The sequence below is a fragment of the Danio rerio genome, chromosome 24, assembly GCF_052040795.2.
Source record: "Danio rerio strain M-AB ecotype USA chromosome 24, GRCz13ab, whole genome shotgun sequence".
Lineage (NCBI taxonomy): Eukaryota > Metazoa > Chordata > Actinopteri > Cypriniformes > Danionidae > Danio > Danio rerio.
Genome location: NC_141044.1, coordinates 23,689,889 through 23,707,647, shown reverse-complemented (window position 1 = coordinate 23,707,647; position 17,759 = coordinate 23,689,889). Strand labels below are relative to the sequence as shown.

The 17,759-nt window shown below is 36.8% G+C and overlaps 1 protein-coding gene and 1 long non-coding RNA gene across 3 annotated transcripts; one reads left to right on the top strand and one right to left on the bottom strand.

The window, feature by feature from the left end:
• The first annotated feature begins 253 nt into the window (after positions 1-253).
• Positions 254-15,053, top strand: nktr (natural killer cell triggering receptor). Of its 2 annotated transcripts, XM_087309470.1 has the most exons (17): positions 254-335; positions 1,899-1,977; positions 2,688-2,762; positions 6,271-6,378; positions 6,478-6,522; positions 7,626-7,713; positions 8,755-8,784; positions 8,924-9,069; positions 9,587-9,788; positions 10,098-10,256; positions 10,496-10,583; positions 10,827-10,975; positions 11,119-13,857; positions 13,950-14,033; positions 14,148-14,204; positions 14,303-14,395; positions 14,481-15,053. In XM_087309470.1, the coding sequence occupies exons 2-17, from the start codon at positions 1,920-1,922 to the stop codon at positions 14,548-14,550; spliced, it is 4,191 nt and encodes a 1,396-aa protein (XP_087165596.1). In that variant the 5' UTR covers positions 254-335; positions 1,899-1,919; the 3' UTR covers positions 14,551-15,053. The 2 variants fall into 2 exon arrangements, with proteins under 2 accessions (XP_087165596.1, XP_087165597.1); XM_087309471.1 differs by lacking the exons at positions 254-335; positions 1,899-1,977; positions 2,688-2,762; positions 6,271-6,378 and adding an exon at positions 6,828-6,855 and having other exon boundaries at positions 6,492-6,522.
• LOC147831048 (uncharacterized) lies at positions 14,327-17,758 on the bottom strand. The gene is made up of 2 exons (XR_015524919.1): positions 16,960-17,758; positions 14,327-16,818 (listed from the first exon to the last, which is right to left on the bottom strand). It is a non-coding gene; the product is annotated as an uncharacterized LOC147831048 (long non-coding RNA).
• Between the last annotated feature and the right edge of the window lies 1 nt (position 17,759).

Below are 17,759 nucleotides of genomic sequence, written 5' to 3'. Positions count from 1 at the left end.
AAAGTGGGAATCTGATGTTGCCATATCTTGTGTTTTAAGCTAGATCTTCTTTTTAATTAGAGTTTGAACCAATGCCTGTATAAAATAGGTTTGACCCTATTTTAAGGCCTATTTACACAATACATAGGAGGATAAATGGCAATGTTATCATAAATGAGTAAGATTCTGAATTATACACAACTACTGAAATACACACTCTTTCGACACATGTAGCAAACAAAACAGGTTGCTCGGTTCTCACGAAAGATCTGGCAACATGAAAATACCTCCATTGATCAGTCGACAGAGCGGGTTTAGCTTTTTTGGAGCTTTTTGACTTTTAACTAGCTGTTAAGGTATGTAGAACTAAAAACGATACATATGTTTTAGTCCATGAATATAGCTTTATAATAGCATCGGTTTTTATTCAATAAATTGTCCATAATAGTGTATTTCCAGGGTCTTACATAGCATTACTAGTTAGCTTTCAATGGTAACGTTTAACGTAACAATGATAGCCATTTGGCTCAAACCAAAACATTCACAGCTTACATGTTAAGTTATTTCAAATAAAGTAGTTTTTCTTTGACTCTGGTCACCTTGAGTCGTTGTTTTAGCTAACGTTACTCGGGTTTACCATTTAGCAGTTTGCTAATAGTCTAAACGAAATTCTGATTTTAGTTCTTCTAACAACAGCGTGGTTTAGTTTGAGTTCATAAGTAATGTCATCGTCATGCTTAATTTGGTGTATATATTAATATGATATATTTATGAATGGGTTTGGTTTTGATTCTAGCACAGTATTTAAACCCCTGCTTCAATTATCAGACTAGAGTAAATAAACGTGTTAGTGTGTACAATCAGAAATGGCTGATCTACATTATGTAACCTGTCTGAGAATGGATTATATCTGTAGATATGGGGTTTGGTGCTCGAGTATAATGCTTCCTGATGATAGAGGAAAAAAAAAACATTGTCATTACTGTATTTTATCTTCATTTCACATTCATTAAATGTACATTGCATTTTTTAATTGGTGAAAAAAAAAGAAAATGGAAAGGTAGTGCTTGTATATCATAGTTATTTGTATTTAACACGTGTATATAGACATTAGAAAGAAAATATAGAATAGTGTTAGTATTATTTTGGTTTTCCAAACATGATTTAGGTGAAATCTTTTATATTTTGAGTGTTTTCCTCATAATATTTTCCACTTTGTCCTGATGTAATGTTCACACTGACATTTACCATCTCTCCAAGTTGCAACCGCAGGGCTGATAAACAGAGTTATTTTTATATGGTAAAGCAACTGGCATGGCATTTTCTGTAGTTCAATAACTTCATTCCTCTCTTGTAATTTGAGATGTTGTGTTAATCTGATGATAAGACATTCTTCCGTCGGTCTTAAAGACTTCAAGATCTGTGATTCTTGGCAAAGCTACTCAGCACTGCATAACAAGATGTTGATCTCTCTCTTTTTTTAACTTCATAAGTGCCAAGGTCTTGTTTTAATTTGTTTAGTCTCTTTCCTATTCATATTTGTAGCTCCTCCCCTTATGCAAATATCCAAACAAAGCCCAAAGATAGAAAACATCTGGTTTATCCAGGATGAGAGCAAACATTACCGCAACAATGTAATGTTTCATTCATCACAGAAGGGTGGTGTCCGGCACCAGTGACAGACAGAGCACTGCTCAAAAAAGGGGGAGGAAGTTTGGAGGGGCGTGTGTCTCATTGGTTAACTGAAACGCTTCCCCAATCTCACTGTCTGACTTTGTTCACTTACTCTTCATGTCACCTTAAAATCTGAGGAGAAAGAGAATTTTGGAAGAGAACTGAAGTGGAATGTTTTCCTTTCAGCTGTGAGTTATTGGAGAATACAAGATTTAACAGTGTTTTGCTTTGATTGTACACTACAGGAAGCCCACTCTGTGGAAAAAATGGGGGTGAAAGATCGCCCTCAGTGCTATTTTGACGTGGAAATCAACAGAGAACCAGGTAAGATTTGACATTCATTAATAGTAAGCTGATCTCTGAACTGTTTTAAAGTGAGCTATAGAAATTAACTTTTGCAAGCATTTTGCTTCAAAGTTGCAAGTGTATAAAAAGGGTTCAGAGTTGCATGATCTGTAATTATCATTTTGTGTGAACTGAAACTTTGAAGTCAAGGAATTTGGATGTAAAATGAATACTCTAACCAGCTAAATATGAATGCATTTAATACGAAAGTGAAACATTATATGTGCTTGTTTTGTAACATGTGAAAGGCTGTTGTGGCAGTCCACAGACTCCACACCCTAACCTGCAGCTCTGTTTTAATGAACCCCAGACATTGTGTGTGCTAAATAATGTCTGCATTTCACCTCAGTCTACCCGTAATGATGTGTTTTAAGAGAGACGTCTGTGCCATAAAGCCAGGAGTGCTTATTTAGTAATTTTACACCTGTAATTTTACTAAGCAAATGTTTTAACACCATTTATGTTTTATCACATGTGAATGAATTAGAGAGCCTTCTAATTTTAGTTTTTATCCAAAACCTATGCAAAAACACACTTCTAGTTGACTGACCTGGTATTTGAATATGAAGGAGGTGTTGCTGCTTGTCACACTAAACTCACACTTTTAAGATGAATTAGTCACAGTATTCTAATATTGGGTTTTATCATATTTCATCTCAAATATAATCATTCATTTTGCTTTCTCCTAGTTGGACGAATTGTCTTTCAACTGTTCTCCGATATTTGTCCCAAGACAAGTAAAAATTTCCTTTGCCTGTGCACTGGTATGTATATCTGACATAAAATACTTTATATAAAAAAATAACACCTATGTGCCTTACATTGCAGCAACATTTGGTTGTCAGTAGGGCTGCACAAAAAATCATTTTAGCATGAGCATATCGTGTGAGCATATGCAATGTTGAGTCTGAATTATAATTCATGATTTGCATGTGTTTTTGATGCCTGTGATTGTAAAATGACCTTAAAAGAATTCAGACATAAGAATTTGTACCATTTGTAACTTAACAACAATTACTTTTTCTCATTCAGTTACTGTACTTGAATACTGTTAAACTCAGAAAATGATAAAACACTTTTTCAATTCAATCTTTTTCTTGACTGTATTTATAGATGCAACACATGCAATTACAGAAATGCACTGCAAATAGCAGAGACCCCAATGTGTCGGGGGACATCAAAAAGTTTTAAGATTGTTTATTAGATTTTATGGAGATGCACTTCCACTGCAAAAACACATCTTAATTGATCAAACATACTTAATTGACAAACTTCTTTTGAAATGGAGATATTCAAATTATCTGGTGAAATTGTATTTATATCGCAACATATATTGCAAAATAAAAAATATCACAATGCTAGATTTTTACAATATCGTCCAGCCCTAGGTGTTATTTAAATTAATGTAAATAATCTCTTTTATATATATATATATATATATATATATATATATATATATATATATATATAGATAGATAGATAGATAGATAGATAGATAGATTGATAGATAGATAGATAGATAGATAGATAGATAGATAGATAGATAGATAGATAGATAGATAGATAGATAGATAGATAGATAGATAGATAGATAGATAGATAGATAGATATCACCTTTCGTGGATTATAGAGCTTAATCCTGTTTTGCATCTATTAAATTCAGCCATTTTAGTAATGGAGTGAAAAATCATATTTAAAAATTTCTGATGGAATCCTTAAAAATTGTTGCATTTAGCCAATCTGTGTATAAATGAACCAACAACTAGTGACATATTTTACACAATTCAGCGTTATTTATCTCCTCTGTATGTGTGATGCACAAGTGATGCATTTACTCATTCGTGTTGCCACATCTTGCTAGTAAAACCCAAATAAGAACATTTTAAAAATAAACCTAATTTATGAATTCAAATCCACATATTCAAATATTCCAATTGGCCCACTTTTAATAACTCTATAAACTGGATTTTGTAAGCTAAAAGATCACTTTTAAAAAGTGGACATGGCAACGCTTCAATATTCAAGTGTTGCTATTCAACACTTGAACAACACCCTGTGCAAAATAGCCATCTAAACAAACAAAAAAAAAAATTTGTTAAAAACTGAAACATACTGTAGAGGGATCAGTATAAATAAGTTCACCACCCACAGATCTCTCTTTAAAATGTATATTTTCTATAGCAGGCTTTACAGTAATATATTTGTATAATATATACAATAGATTAGACAGTCAGTACCAAAGCCACAACTGGAGCTAATCTAGCAAAAAAAAAAAACTTCAGATCACGGTCTAAAAATAAATATGTTGAAGGAAAATGTAAAATACATTTTTAATAAACTAGAAAAATCAAGAGAAGCATAATATCACATTTACTTGAAATTTTGTAATTGTTTTTATTTAAATGTATTTTTTTATTCCAAAAGATGTTATGTGATCACACTCTTATTGCTCTAAAAAGTAGTGATTAAATTCACTGATATATATTAAGATATAAAATTTAAGATATATTATATTTATATTAAGATATAGATTCCTTGGTGGCTGTAATGTTGCTATGTTTAAATAGTGAACACCAAACAAGCAAGATTGCTATGGTTGCCTAAACCTGTAAATGTATTTAACTAATGCCCTTTCATAACCATAGGGCAGTAGCACAAAAATAGACCTGCAGGTGACCTGCTGAAAGTCCCGGCCGCCTATCAGCAAGTGCAGGTCTGTTTCTGACTGCACTAAAAACTTAACCTGATATATAGACAAGAGTCACTTTAGTCTGCATTGAGACAGTTTGGCAATATGTTAAAGTTAGTACTGCTTTGGTGTAATACAGGCGACTTTTTTTTCTTACCAGATGTTATTGAAATAAGAGACATATGCCCTCAGCTGGCTATTATGTTGCATATATAGCAATCCCAGAGTCACCCTCACCCTCCTGTATTTATTGCAGTTTTATTGGCATCACTTCCATACAGATCAGATAGGATCAACCTTTTGCTGTCTGTATAACTGTTCTATTAGACTGATTTCACTTCTCTGATTCAGAGCAGTTTGCATGATTCTCAGGAACCTGCTATGTGAAACCTTGCTTGTTGGTTTGGTTTTTGCCTAGTCAATGTCTGATGTTTACATATACAATCCTGTTGTATAAAAGGCTCAAAGACTAGATGCCCTATTTTGGTGTCCACGTCAAATGAAATTTGCATAATTTGACTTTATATACTTAGAAAACATACTGAATGCAAGTACTGTATTTATTTAATTCAAATAACCTTTGAGGAACTAAAATGTACATGTCTATTTAATCATTTATGCAATAGCATTTTATCATTTGCTGTAAAATGTATGCTTGCCGACAAATTGGAATAGCATACTGGTTTGAAGGTAGTGGCTAATTTTAAAGATTTAAAATGACAATTCATTTGTAGAATTATCTTTAAGAGTTTTATGTCCACTAATTATTCTTGTTCTTGAAATGCTCAACAAGATTATTTTTGTATCTGCTTGTTAAATGTGACGTCACACGAAGCTGCTTCCGGGTCCAAGCTCTCTATTCAACTGAATGGGGAGACTCATGAAATGGTAAAAATAATGTTCACAAAGCGATTTAAGGCTTTCAAAAATCACGATCGCAGTATATATGTCCATGCCTAATATCCGATGGCCAAAAAGTGATAAAATTTTTTTATAAATTGTAAAATTTTTGGTATTTGTTATGCAGCAAGCCCAGAGATTGTTGTGTACACTATGATTTTATATAAAATTAACTTTAATGTGTGATAGGAATAAAACGTGATCATAAACGAATGATTTCTCCACTCAAATGAATGGCGGCTTGGACCCGGAAAAAGTATTACATACGTCACAAACACGTCACCACTTAACAAGCGGATACAAACTGTTGTTTTTTTCTGAATGACCCTTTAATATGAGGGTGTCTAAATTCAGTTCTTGAGGTCCTGCTAAGTCTAGCTAAAAACTTGTTCCACAAAGTTTTTAGTCTATCTAGTAAGATAGCTAGCTAATTCAGATGGGTTTGATTAGAGTTGTAGCTTAACTCTCCAGGACCCCAACCCTCCAGGATTTTGGACACCCCTGCTTTAGTAGGTGTCTTCAATATATCACAGTCAAAATGTCTAAGAAGATCAAAAAGGACAGGACACAAGCTAATGCATTGGGAAAAAAACTAAATATGAAATATTTATAGTTTTGATGCTTGAAAATCACCTTTGACCCAAAATAATCAGAAATGATGTGTTCTTTTGGGTTTCTTGCAGGCGAGAAAGGCAGTGGCAAAGCTACAGGGAAAAAATTATGCTATAAAGGTTCAACTTTCCATCGAGTTGTAAAGAACTTCATGATCCAGGGGGGTGATTTTACTGAGGGTATGCACAATTATGCTTATAACTAAACCAGTTTGGTTTGGGTTGTGTGTTTGTCATTCTCACTATTCTTGTTAAATAATGTTTTTTTTTTTTGCTTAGGCAATGGAAGAGGGGGAGAATCTATATTTGGTGGTTTCTTTGAAGGTAAGCCATCTTCAGATCGGGTTTGGTTTGAATCAAGCACTCCGTAACCTTAGCAAAGTCACTTAATTTGTGTTTTAACAGCTTTTGCATGACATTTTTGATTGAGGATCTCAGTTCTGTGCATGAATTTCATTCATTCAGTTCATTATTCAGATCTCACTGCAGCTGTAAATGTTGGCTCTGTTTTATTCCTGTGATCATATAATGGTCTTCTTTTTGAGTCAGCATGGAGAATAAGGGCTATTTATTTATTTAAAGGTCCAGTCTTCTTGCCTAAAATTTTCAACATATTCTTTTATTTATAGAGATTGTGGTCTTTTGCAAAATGAAAAGGTAAGAGATGTACACAGTGCAGTAACACAATGTAGACTAAACATTTCCCATTCCAATCCCTTATGCCAACATTGACAAAAACGTCCACACTGCAGAGTGTGCTCATGGATATGTGGACCTTGAAATTGATTTGGTTGACTGACTTTTGTTTTCATTTCTTTGTTTTTTATAATTTCCTTTATTTTTCCAGGATGGCTTGTCGTGCACTACAGCACCCTTCGAAATAATACAGTCATTAAAATGATTAGTTGAAGCAAAGATTGCCATTTTAATCATATCTCATGTTGTTCCAAACTGGTTATTTGGTGGTACAACAAAATAAACTTAAATAATCTTTGGTGCAGACGATTTCAAGCAGTTGCTTAAATAGAGCTTTTGCATTTTTTAAAACTTAAAGGCTCAAGCAGTTGCATGGAAAAACAAGGTGATAATCAATTTCACCATTTGTGTTCCATGACAGAAAGTAAATCACTAAGGTTGGTATGGCATGAGAAATTAAATAATTGTAGGTTAACTATTCCTTCATGTAATTTGGCCCAACTTGACAAAACAGTTCTAATGTAAACAGTCGTTACTATAGTAGAGCTCAGGGTAGAACATCTCTGCTTTTGTACTGAAGAGCATAAGAAACACTCTGAAGCAGAATAAAAAGCATCACTTTTGTCAGGTGTTCATAAACATCTCTTTGCCTGTCTCTATCCTTCTCCTTAACACTTTTAGAAGTCGCCAAGCATTAAGTGTCGTTCTCTGTACTTGTCTGTTTTCAACAGATGAGAACTTTACTCTCAAACATGACAGAGCCTTCCTCTTGTCGATGGCCAACCGTGGCAAAGACACAAATGGCTCCCAGTTCTTCATGTAAGTACTACTTACTCTGGTATAAGTCACACAGAGGGTGTATTTGTTTATAGAAACAATCAGTCATTCATCATCAAACCTTTTTAGCATTTAATATGACTGATTGGTCACTATTAAATGACACATGCAATACGTACAGTTTACGTATTCCTCATCACTTCAACAGAATTGTTTTGTCATAGATGTTGCACTGTGGTGCAACTTATTTAATAATGCGTGTTTGAAAGCCTGTATCTGTTTTTAAAGCTGTTAAAACACAAAGAACATAGAGTAACTATACACAGTTCATGCAAATCACTAGTAATGTTATTTTTGCCAATGCTTTCTAGCTTTCCTAAGCTCTTCAATCTCTTTACTTTTATATATACACATTTTCTTTATTTTTTAACAATCTACATATTCATGTGGGATGCAGGTGCATTTTCATCTCCCTTTTCCCCTGTCAATGTGCATTTAGAAATATGTTATGATCAGAAAGAAATTCCTCTTTGCCTACAAATGTATTACAATTTTTCTCTTGCCGTTTTTGTGTAAAATTTGCAGAAACTCTAGCATCCTGCTCTACCAAGGTAAAGTGTCTCTCCAAGGCTGTGCTTCTCTCTCCTGACTGTGTATTTCTGGTTGCTTTTAGCTAGCACTGGCTTCTTGTTATGTTTAAATAATGTTTTACCTCATATGAAATCTGTTCTCCCAGCACCAACATCCTGAGGTCTTTCAGTTATTGTTGTATTTCAAGTTTAGCATTGCAGGATGTATTTTCCTGCCATGGACAAAGTGATTTCTATGAGATGAATGAGATGAACTGGTTTTGTCAGCGTAATGTTGGCAGATCTTGGACCTGTTCCTGTTCATCTTTAGTATTTACCCATCCAGCCTTTGCTATTGTGCGAGCACTGCTGGTTTAAAATTTCTCAATGTTTGAATAGATGCACTCAAATTTCTTCTTGATGAAAGATTAAGCGCTTTTTTATATAACTAATTTTTCCTTCCTTTTTTCCTCACATATTTCTCTTGGATGTAATGTAATTTGCCTGACTACAGAACTACAAAGACAGCGCCTCACCTAGATGGGTAGGTTCATAGTAATCCAGTGGCTCATTTTAACTAGTTTTATCACGTGTAGTTTAGAGCAACATATTCATGTAAAATGTAGAATTTAGAAATGTATTACACATTTCTTGTAACTGTAAGAACTGTTGGTCTATTTTAGAGTGCATGTGGTCTTCGGGCTGGTCATCTCTGGCTTTGAGGTCATAAAGAACATTGAGGGGCTGAAGACTGACTCAGCCAGCAGACCGTATGCTGATGTCAGAGTGATTGACTGTGGACAGCTGATTACAAAGTCTGCAAACGACGGTAAGCTTGTTTATGTGTGCAAGAGGAATTTTGGCTTCAGACCTGTTGCCTCTTACTACATTGTCTTAACTTGTCTTTAACCAATGGAGAGTATTTTAATCTCCACATCGGTTGCATTGTGGGGTAAATATGGTGTCTAAAAATAGAAAAGGAAAAGATCCCGAAACAAAATGGCAGCTCTTTGAAAGACTGCAAAGCCCATGTTTAATACATGTACTTACACTGTCTTCTAACCAGGCTTGATGTGACAAAGTGTCAAGTAACAAATCGCATCTCTTCTATGTTTTTCCTTTAACAAGTGATGTACAACGTCAGTCACGGTGTCTATTTTGTCATTCTAATATTAAATCTGACAAATCTGCCAAAATCCTGCTCCCATCTTAAATATTGTGTAATGGTTTGTTCTTTATATATTGTTTATTTTGATCCATGTACAAACATCTATAGTTCAAATTAATTACATACTGATGAAAAATGTTTTTTAGATAACTAATAGATTATCTTTTGTCTTCCGTAGTTCTTCAAGGCAAACTGAGAAAAGCATTCTATTCTGAGGATGACTCTCAGAGTTCCTCTGAGTCTTTATCTGAGCATTCCTCACTAGAAGACGAGCCTACATCTCGAAAGAGGAAAAGAAGCTCAAAGAGTAAACATGCAAAGAGAAGCAGAAGAGAGGCAAAGAAGGACAGAGAGACTGTTAAAGCTGCAGGACCCGCAAGGTAAATGATTGTAAATTCTCATATACACCGTGCGTCATCTGTTTTGTTTCATCTGTTTGCATTTTATTTGTTATTCAGGAAAGGACCTAAATTAATAACACATTTGGTATTAGCCTTTACTGATACTTGTCAGCCATTTGGCAGTTTTTGACCTTGTCCAATTAAATGTAGTACATTGATAAACTTTTAAAATTCAAAACCGTCACGAAGGAAAAATATGCAATGATTAAGTTGTTCCTCCTATTTTTATAGTATGTCTTGTTTTGGATTTATAATAGAAATATACTGCCGACTCTTCCTGATTTACAGTCATGCTGAGGGCGAGATGGCAGAGGAAAATGATGGTGAAGCTGAACAGAATGTGAAAAGGGAGAAGCCTGTGGTCCGACCAGAAGAGATCCCACCTGTGCCAGAAAACCGTTTCCTGCTCCGCAGAGACATGCCTACCCAGGAGGAGGCAATAAAAATGTTAGTGTCTTTTGTCAGACATCACAAGGTTTTTTTTTTTTTCACTCATTTATTAGATAATATCTGAAAATGGCTGACATCAAATTTTAAAGTGTTTCTGAAGACCCATAGTGATAAATATTTTATTAACATTTTTTCGTGTTTAATGATTAATCTCTGGAATCTAAGGCTAGTTTTTAATTAAGTATTTTAGTCCAAAAAGAGTAGAACTGAAAACTAATACTTTTTCCCCACAATAGTGATGTACAGGACACAGACATTGTACCAAATGACACCAAACCAGCTGTCACAAAATCTGGACGCAAGATCAAAGGCCGCGGAACTATGGTATGACAGCTGTGAATTACATTTATACAGAACTCAATGACACAGAATAACATCAAGTAATAATACCAAATACATGTTTTTTTGCAAACTCCAATCTACAGATTTCGTTTCAGTTTTTTAAATTTTAATTAAATAATTCCACTGATCTGACATTGACTCCTCAAAAAGTATTTAATGAGGATGTAAGTCTTGTTGATGCATGAAGTGCTTTTTGCGAGGGATTTATTTTGCATTTTCCTGCAGAGATACCATACACCCCCTCGGTCAAAGTCCCGTTCAGAGTCAGAATGTGAACGGGGGAGCAGTGAGACTCCCCCACACTGGAAAGAGGAAATGCAGAGGACCAAGGCTTACCAGCCCCCCAGTGTGGAGAGATGGAGTAAAGAAGAAAGGTATGTTGTAATGCCATATTGTTTTATGTAAAAGTGTTATATCTTATTTGAATAAGCTAAAATTGGAAGTTTACTTCTGTTTTTTTTTTTTTTTCATTTCATGAGTTTTTACATCACTTTCACTTTGACTATTGTTCAAACAGATGGGATGACAGAAGTGACACCCCAAGGTCCAGGTCAGAATCCAGAGAACATTCCTTGGGTGAGGCCTCTGTGTACTCAAGCCAACATAGATCTAAAAAAGAAAAAAAGAAAGCCAAACAAAAGAAGAAATCTAAGAAACGGAAGCATGCTAAAAAACATAAAAAGACCAAGACCAAGGAAACATCTCTGACGGATGGTGAGGTGTCTGTGTCCTCAGGTAAGAGGACAAAACACTCAAGCCGTGCTGAAAGGAGACGTTCTCGTTCTTATTCTCGCTCATCCTCACGTCACTCACATAGATCGTATAAATCGGAGTCAGAAAGGAGACATTACTTATCGAGCTCTTCTAGAGATTCACGGTCTTATTCGAGATCTAGGAGCAGATCATATTCTAGAAGTGACTCAAGGTCAGAGAGGCGGGCTCGATCATCCAAGAGGTCAAGTCGAAGCCGATCAGGGAGGTCTGTTACACATTCTAGGTCACGGTCTCGTTCTAGATACAGGACAAGGTCAAGAACCAGATCAAACTCTAGGTATAGTTCAGAAACCCCAACACGTTCCAAGAAAAGAAATGAATTGAGATCCCCTCGAAAGTCCAAGCCTACAGAGGGTGGTATTTCCAGATTAGATAAGTCTGTCCCTAAATCGATTAAAGGTGAAGAAGCTAAAGTTCAACCTTCAGCGTCTTCAGAGAGTGTCTCTGCATTGCCTATGAGTGACAGTCCACCACCTTCTCGATGGAAACCAGGCCTGAAACCCTGGAAACCTTCTTATGTCCGTATCCCAGACACTGATGTAAAATCAGCTCTGGCTTCCAATGCACTAACAAGCTCATCGTCAAATGCACCTCTGGAGACAATGTCCTCTTTAAAGCAAGATATAGCTGTTAGTCAAAGGGATCCAAGCAGTGGTAACAGTAACATTCCTGATAGGCTCTTGGAAAGAAGTTTATCCAGGAGCAGGTCTTGTAGTCAATCAGGAAGCTGCAGCAAATCACCAACTCATTATGGCAATAGATCGTCCTCCTGCAGTAGGTCAGAATCTTATAGTTCATACAAAGAAAGATCCACTGTGAAGAAGAGAAAACATTTCAGTTCTCATAGAAATGCTCAAAAGAGAGACAACCATGCAAATCGTCATGATGGTGGCCACAAAGATACATCTCCCTCCTCAGAGGATGTATCAGATAATCCATACAGCCCATTACACGTGCAAAGTGACATCTTGGTACAGAAAAACACGCTTGATTCTCTTTCAGCCCTACGGGCATTGGCATTAAAAAGCAAGAACCTCAATCGAAGGAAAGAACCATTAATGGACAAGAAAAGTGCATCTGGTTGGGAAAGTGATGAGGAGAATGCAAGTAAGACTAATACTGCCAAAGTACACAATCAGCACCTTGTTAAAGATGAAGAACTTAATGAAATGAAAAAAAGGCAGATTTTGTCTCGTTGTTGGGAGTCTGAGAGTGACACAGAAATACCAGATAAAACTGCTGTTGGTGAGGCTAAATATTTGTCTGAGAAAGAGGAGGGAGAGGCTAGTACAGAATCAGAATATGAATACCCTTTATGGCCAAACCTAGGTGCTGAAATGTCTAAGGAGTTAAAAGCTAATGACGAGCACTCTGCAGACACAAAACCTTCAAAGCACAAGAACAAAAAAGCCAAACGGAAGCACAAACACAAGAGGAAGAATTCTTCAAGGTCAGCATCTCGTAAATCCAAGGCCAAGAAATCCAAGAAACATCAGAAGCCAAAAGAGACATTTCATTGGCAGCCTCCTCTAGAGTTTGGGGACGAAGGTGAGGAGGACGATTCAGTCACTCAAACCAAGCAATTACACAAAGCAAGTACTGATGCCATCAATGATGGAACAAAACGTAATTTAAAGGCTGAACAGATCAAGCAAAAAGTCTCAGAGAATACAGATCAGGATCAAAAGATTGTTGAATCACAGCAAGATAAGTTGTCAATAGAGTCTTCTAAAGTTATTGATGAGAATGAGAAGATGCCTAAAATCCAAAAATCAAAGTTACACAACAATACCAAAAGAGATCTTGCTCAAAGCCACCCAGAAACCCTTTCCAATCTTTCAGACACTAACTTGGCAAGTAACAAACCATCAGACCTGAATAAAGTTGAGCCACATTCTCCAGAGTGCATACCAGAAGCTCAGCAACTTGGGCCCAAAGCAACTGGCTTTTCCCCACTGAAAAATATTCTAAATAACGACAACGTGCTTGTTCCATCTCAGAAAGATAAAGTCAGCTCCATTACTACTGGATCAGCTTTACCACAAGACAGTAAACAAGAGGAAACTATACCTGGTGACAGTTGTGTCTCAGTGGTTGAAAATAAATGGAAACCTTTGACAGGGATGACGGCTGTGCAAACCATTACGAGAAAGCCTTTCATTATGAAAATAAACAAACAGCAAGATCAACTTGTAGGAAAGAGCCAGGGTGTCAAGATTGAGATCAAGAGCAAGAGTAAAGTTCGTCCAGGATCCCTTTTTGATGAGGTACGAAAGACTGCTCGGTTAAATCAAAGACCCAGAAATCAAGACAGCTCAAGTGAAGAAGACTCCCTTCCAGCTGCAGGAGAAAAGCCTGAAGCCCATAATCACTCAAGGAGCAAGTCAAAGTCTGTGTCTAGTCATAGGTCCCACCGCAGAAGTAGGTCCCATTCATATAGCCACCCCAGGAGCAGGTCCAGAAGCTACACCTACTCTTCCAGGTTGATTTTAGAAGACATTGTTTTTAATATCTATATGTTAATTCTGTACACCTTTTTTTTAAGTGTTTGCATATATATTTTTTTTAATTCAGGAGCTACAGTAGAAGTAGAAGCAGAAGTAGATACAGTAAAGGACACTCTCGTTCTCGAAGTAGCACCTACCGAAGTTACCGTAGGTAAGCGATAAAGATATTCCGTTATGCTCCATTCTCAGGTATTTTAAAAGAACATTTGTTGTACAATAGGAGATTCATTTTTCTAACTATTTAAGATGTTATGTGATGTTTCAGCCGCACACACAGTAGGAGTTGCTCTAGGGGTCGGTATAGAGGTCGTTACAGATCAAGGTAAGCATGGTGCCAAATTATGAATAAACTTTGATTGTAATTTGATGTCATAAACAATTTGTGTTTTTTCTTTTCCTTTTCGGTTCTTGGATGTACAGGTCAGACTCTTACGATAGTTATTCTAGCCACAGCCGCAGTCGTAGCAGAAGAAGAGGGCATCGGAGAAGCAAAAGCTCTGATCGCAGGTCCAGGTAAATCATCAGTTCATGCTTCTGTCCTTACTGAATTGTATGGATATAATAATATGTTTAATGCGTTGTCTTTCTTTATGTTCAGGTCATATCGCTCCTACAGTCGCAGTTCCTCTAGGCGGCGAAGTCATAGTCGAAGCAGTCGATACAGCTGAGTTTAAGGCATAATGATTGGATCAATAGTTTAATTTTTGTATGGTAATTTACATACTTTCTTGTACACTGACATTATGCTGTATTTTTTTTTTTTACATTTTATGAATGAATGTACATTTGAAAAAAACTTAGTCACCACTTTTTATTCTGACACTTTTTCTGTATTCCTAGCAAAGGGAGCATAGAAACCATCCAACTGTATAGCCAAGGTTATATATAAACAGCTACTTACCTCTTACTTATCTTTGAAACATGAGAGTTTGTAAAATGTATTTCATGTTTGGAAGGATTGTAACACGCAGCTCTGTTGGTTAACATCAATGGAAAAAGTTTTGATTGGACTAAATGAATGTTTTATGTTTAATAGATTGACTTGTTTTTTTATTATTTTTATTTGTACATAAAATACTCTGAATGTATCTAATGCTGCTTATTGATATACTGTTGAATTATAACAGACACACCTTGCCAACTGTAAATAAAACAATATTTGTTTGTGAAATGCTACAAGTGCTATATAATGTTTTCAGGGATCTAAGTTTTCAAATAGCAGTCTTGTAGCGACATCTACTTAATTTTTCAGTGGTATATTATATCGTAGTCAACGTTTAAAGTAAATCAAAAAAGGTTTTCAAAATTGTCCTGACAAGAACTTTGATGAAAGGTTTTGTTCCACTTTAAATGTTGGCTACTGTACACAAAGTTGAGTATGATGCATTAGGAGATGGTCACTGCGGAGGCAAGTAAAAAGTTACAAATCTAAAGAAAATACAATTTAATGCAAACAAAATATTGCATAAAAATATTGCAACCAAAAAAATTGCAACAAATTAGATTTTTTGTCTCTTGATTTTTAAATTTGGGTGTAATAGTTTTTGGACCATTATCGTAAGTTATTTTGTTAGATAAGCTCCGGATTTGACTTCAGTACTGACTAATCTAATGTACATGCACAAATATAATTTTGTGTAGCTTCCTATTAAAAATATAGATTTGTAAGGGGTGTATTTTATATGCTGAGCACTGTACTTCATTTTTCAGAGGTATATTATATAGTAATCAACACTTGAAGTGAATGAATCCTTCATGTCATTAAGCTCATAACTGATCGAAAGGACATGATCTCGCATACAAGCAGCCAAAATGAGTTTCCTTTGCATGCTGGCTGGGCACACCCTTATTGATAGGGTTAGGAGCTCTGTCACCTGGGAGTAGCTCAAAGTAGAGCCGCTGCTCCTCCACATCGAGAAACGTCAGCTGAGGTGGCTCGGGCATCTGTTTCAGGCCGTACTCACATTAGGTACAGTTGCCTCGAACCGGGCCAAAGCACGCTCCCCCCTCCCGTCTCCCCCGATGGCCCACGCTCACGCCACAAACGGGCTTCGACACGCTTACGTCATCGCTGCTGGGCTGTTCAGTGAGAAGCGCTCTCACTCTGCCGCACAGAGGAGATTTCTCTAGTTATATCGTTTCAGTCGTTTGATATGCCGTCAAATATTTCGCCAAACAGTCCTTAGGGATGCGGGGACACGCAGTCAGATATTTCGCCGAACAGATCCGCCTCTTTTGGCGCTCATAAACAATCATAAAGCTCTCGTGCTGCAGGAATGAGGAGGTCTGCTGAAGGCGCGCAGCTGTCGTGCAGTGAGGAGTTTGCGTCTTTAATAAACGGCGGCAGTTTGCGTTCACTGAACAGTAAGAATGATTAATAAATCCATATGAAACAGTCCCTTAAAAGTCACGTCTCGCTTTCAGTTTCGGGCTTTGGCGCGTTTTGCACTCGCACACAAGCGTACCGCGCCAAAGCCCAAGTGAACCGCGCTCAGGCACACCTCTTCCAACCGGGCCAGGGCCGACCAATTGAACCGTGCTTAAGCCCGATTCAGCGCACTCACACTTCTCAAACGATCCGGGAAACGGGCCTGGGCACGGTACGGATGGCATAGTGTGAGTAGGCCCTCAGATGCCTCCTGGACACCTACCTAGGGAGGAGGGACTATGTCTATTGGCTGGACTGGAAATGCCTTGGTGCCCCCAGATGCCGCCCCCCCCCCAGAGAAGCTGGAAGACGTGTCAGGGGAGAGGGAAGTCTGGAGTTCTCTCCTAAGAATGTTGCCTTTGCGACCCAGCCAATGACCTAGAATGAGCGTTGTTTGTTAGTTTTAGGATAAATCTGATAAAAAAAAAGTTTTGACCCATTTTAAATGTTGGTTACTGTACACAAAGTTGAGTATGATGCATTAAAACAGGAGTGTCCAAACTCGGTGCTGGAGGGCCGGTGTTCTGCAAAGTTTGGTTTCAACGCCAATCAGACACACCTGGGCTAGTTAATCAAGCTCCTACTAGGCTTTCTAGAAACGTCCTTGCAGCTGTGTTGCGGCAAGTTGTAGCTAAAATCTACAGGACACCGGCCCTCCAGAACTGATGACTGATGGCCCTCCACAATGAACTCTGGTGCAGTTTAACTGAAATGTGAAAGCAGCACACAACAAAGACATTGAAATAAAACAAGACATGAAGTAACAAGAAGCGACCTTAAAATGCTCGAGCAGTCTTATTTTTTTTTGACAATTTCCAATTATTGTTCACGGACATCAGCATTGTGTCTACTCGCGGCAGATCTTTAGTGTGTGTAGGATGAATTGTAGCGCACAACAAGTGTATTTAGCCCAGAATGCAACATTGTTTTGCCTGTTTTTAAAGCTTTGCTGAATTTTTTTGGGTGCTTTCGTTACACAGGACAAAATGTTCTCCACTCTTGTTGTGAACACCTAAAAATATAAACTGATATTACTTTGTTTACTGACTGTCATTAAAGAGTTCTTCAGATGTATAAACATATACGTTTTTATGAATACTGTATATACAACTGTTAAAGTACAGTGTAATCACAAAAATCGTCAATTACATTTTTACTTAAAACTTAATTGACCCAATGGGACTATTTCTGCTGTTTGCTAAATTCATAACCTCAGCAGGTGCAGTGTTACTTGACTTTTGTTTTATATGTATACTGTATATTACTGCAGAAAAGTATGCATATTCAGACAGGAAATATAATTGCTTGTGCTGCCTGCTGTTTCAGCATTCAGCATGCTCTTGTAAAGTACTGTCAAACATGCAAGGTCACCAGCTGCTGTGTAACAAATGCTCATATCTTCTCATAAGGGCACTTGGTATTGATTGCACATTTTAGAGCTCAGACAGA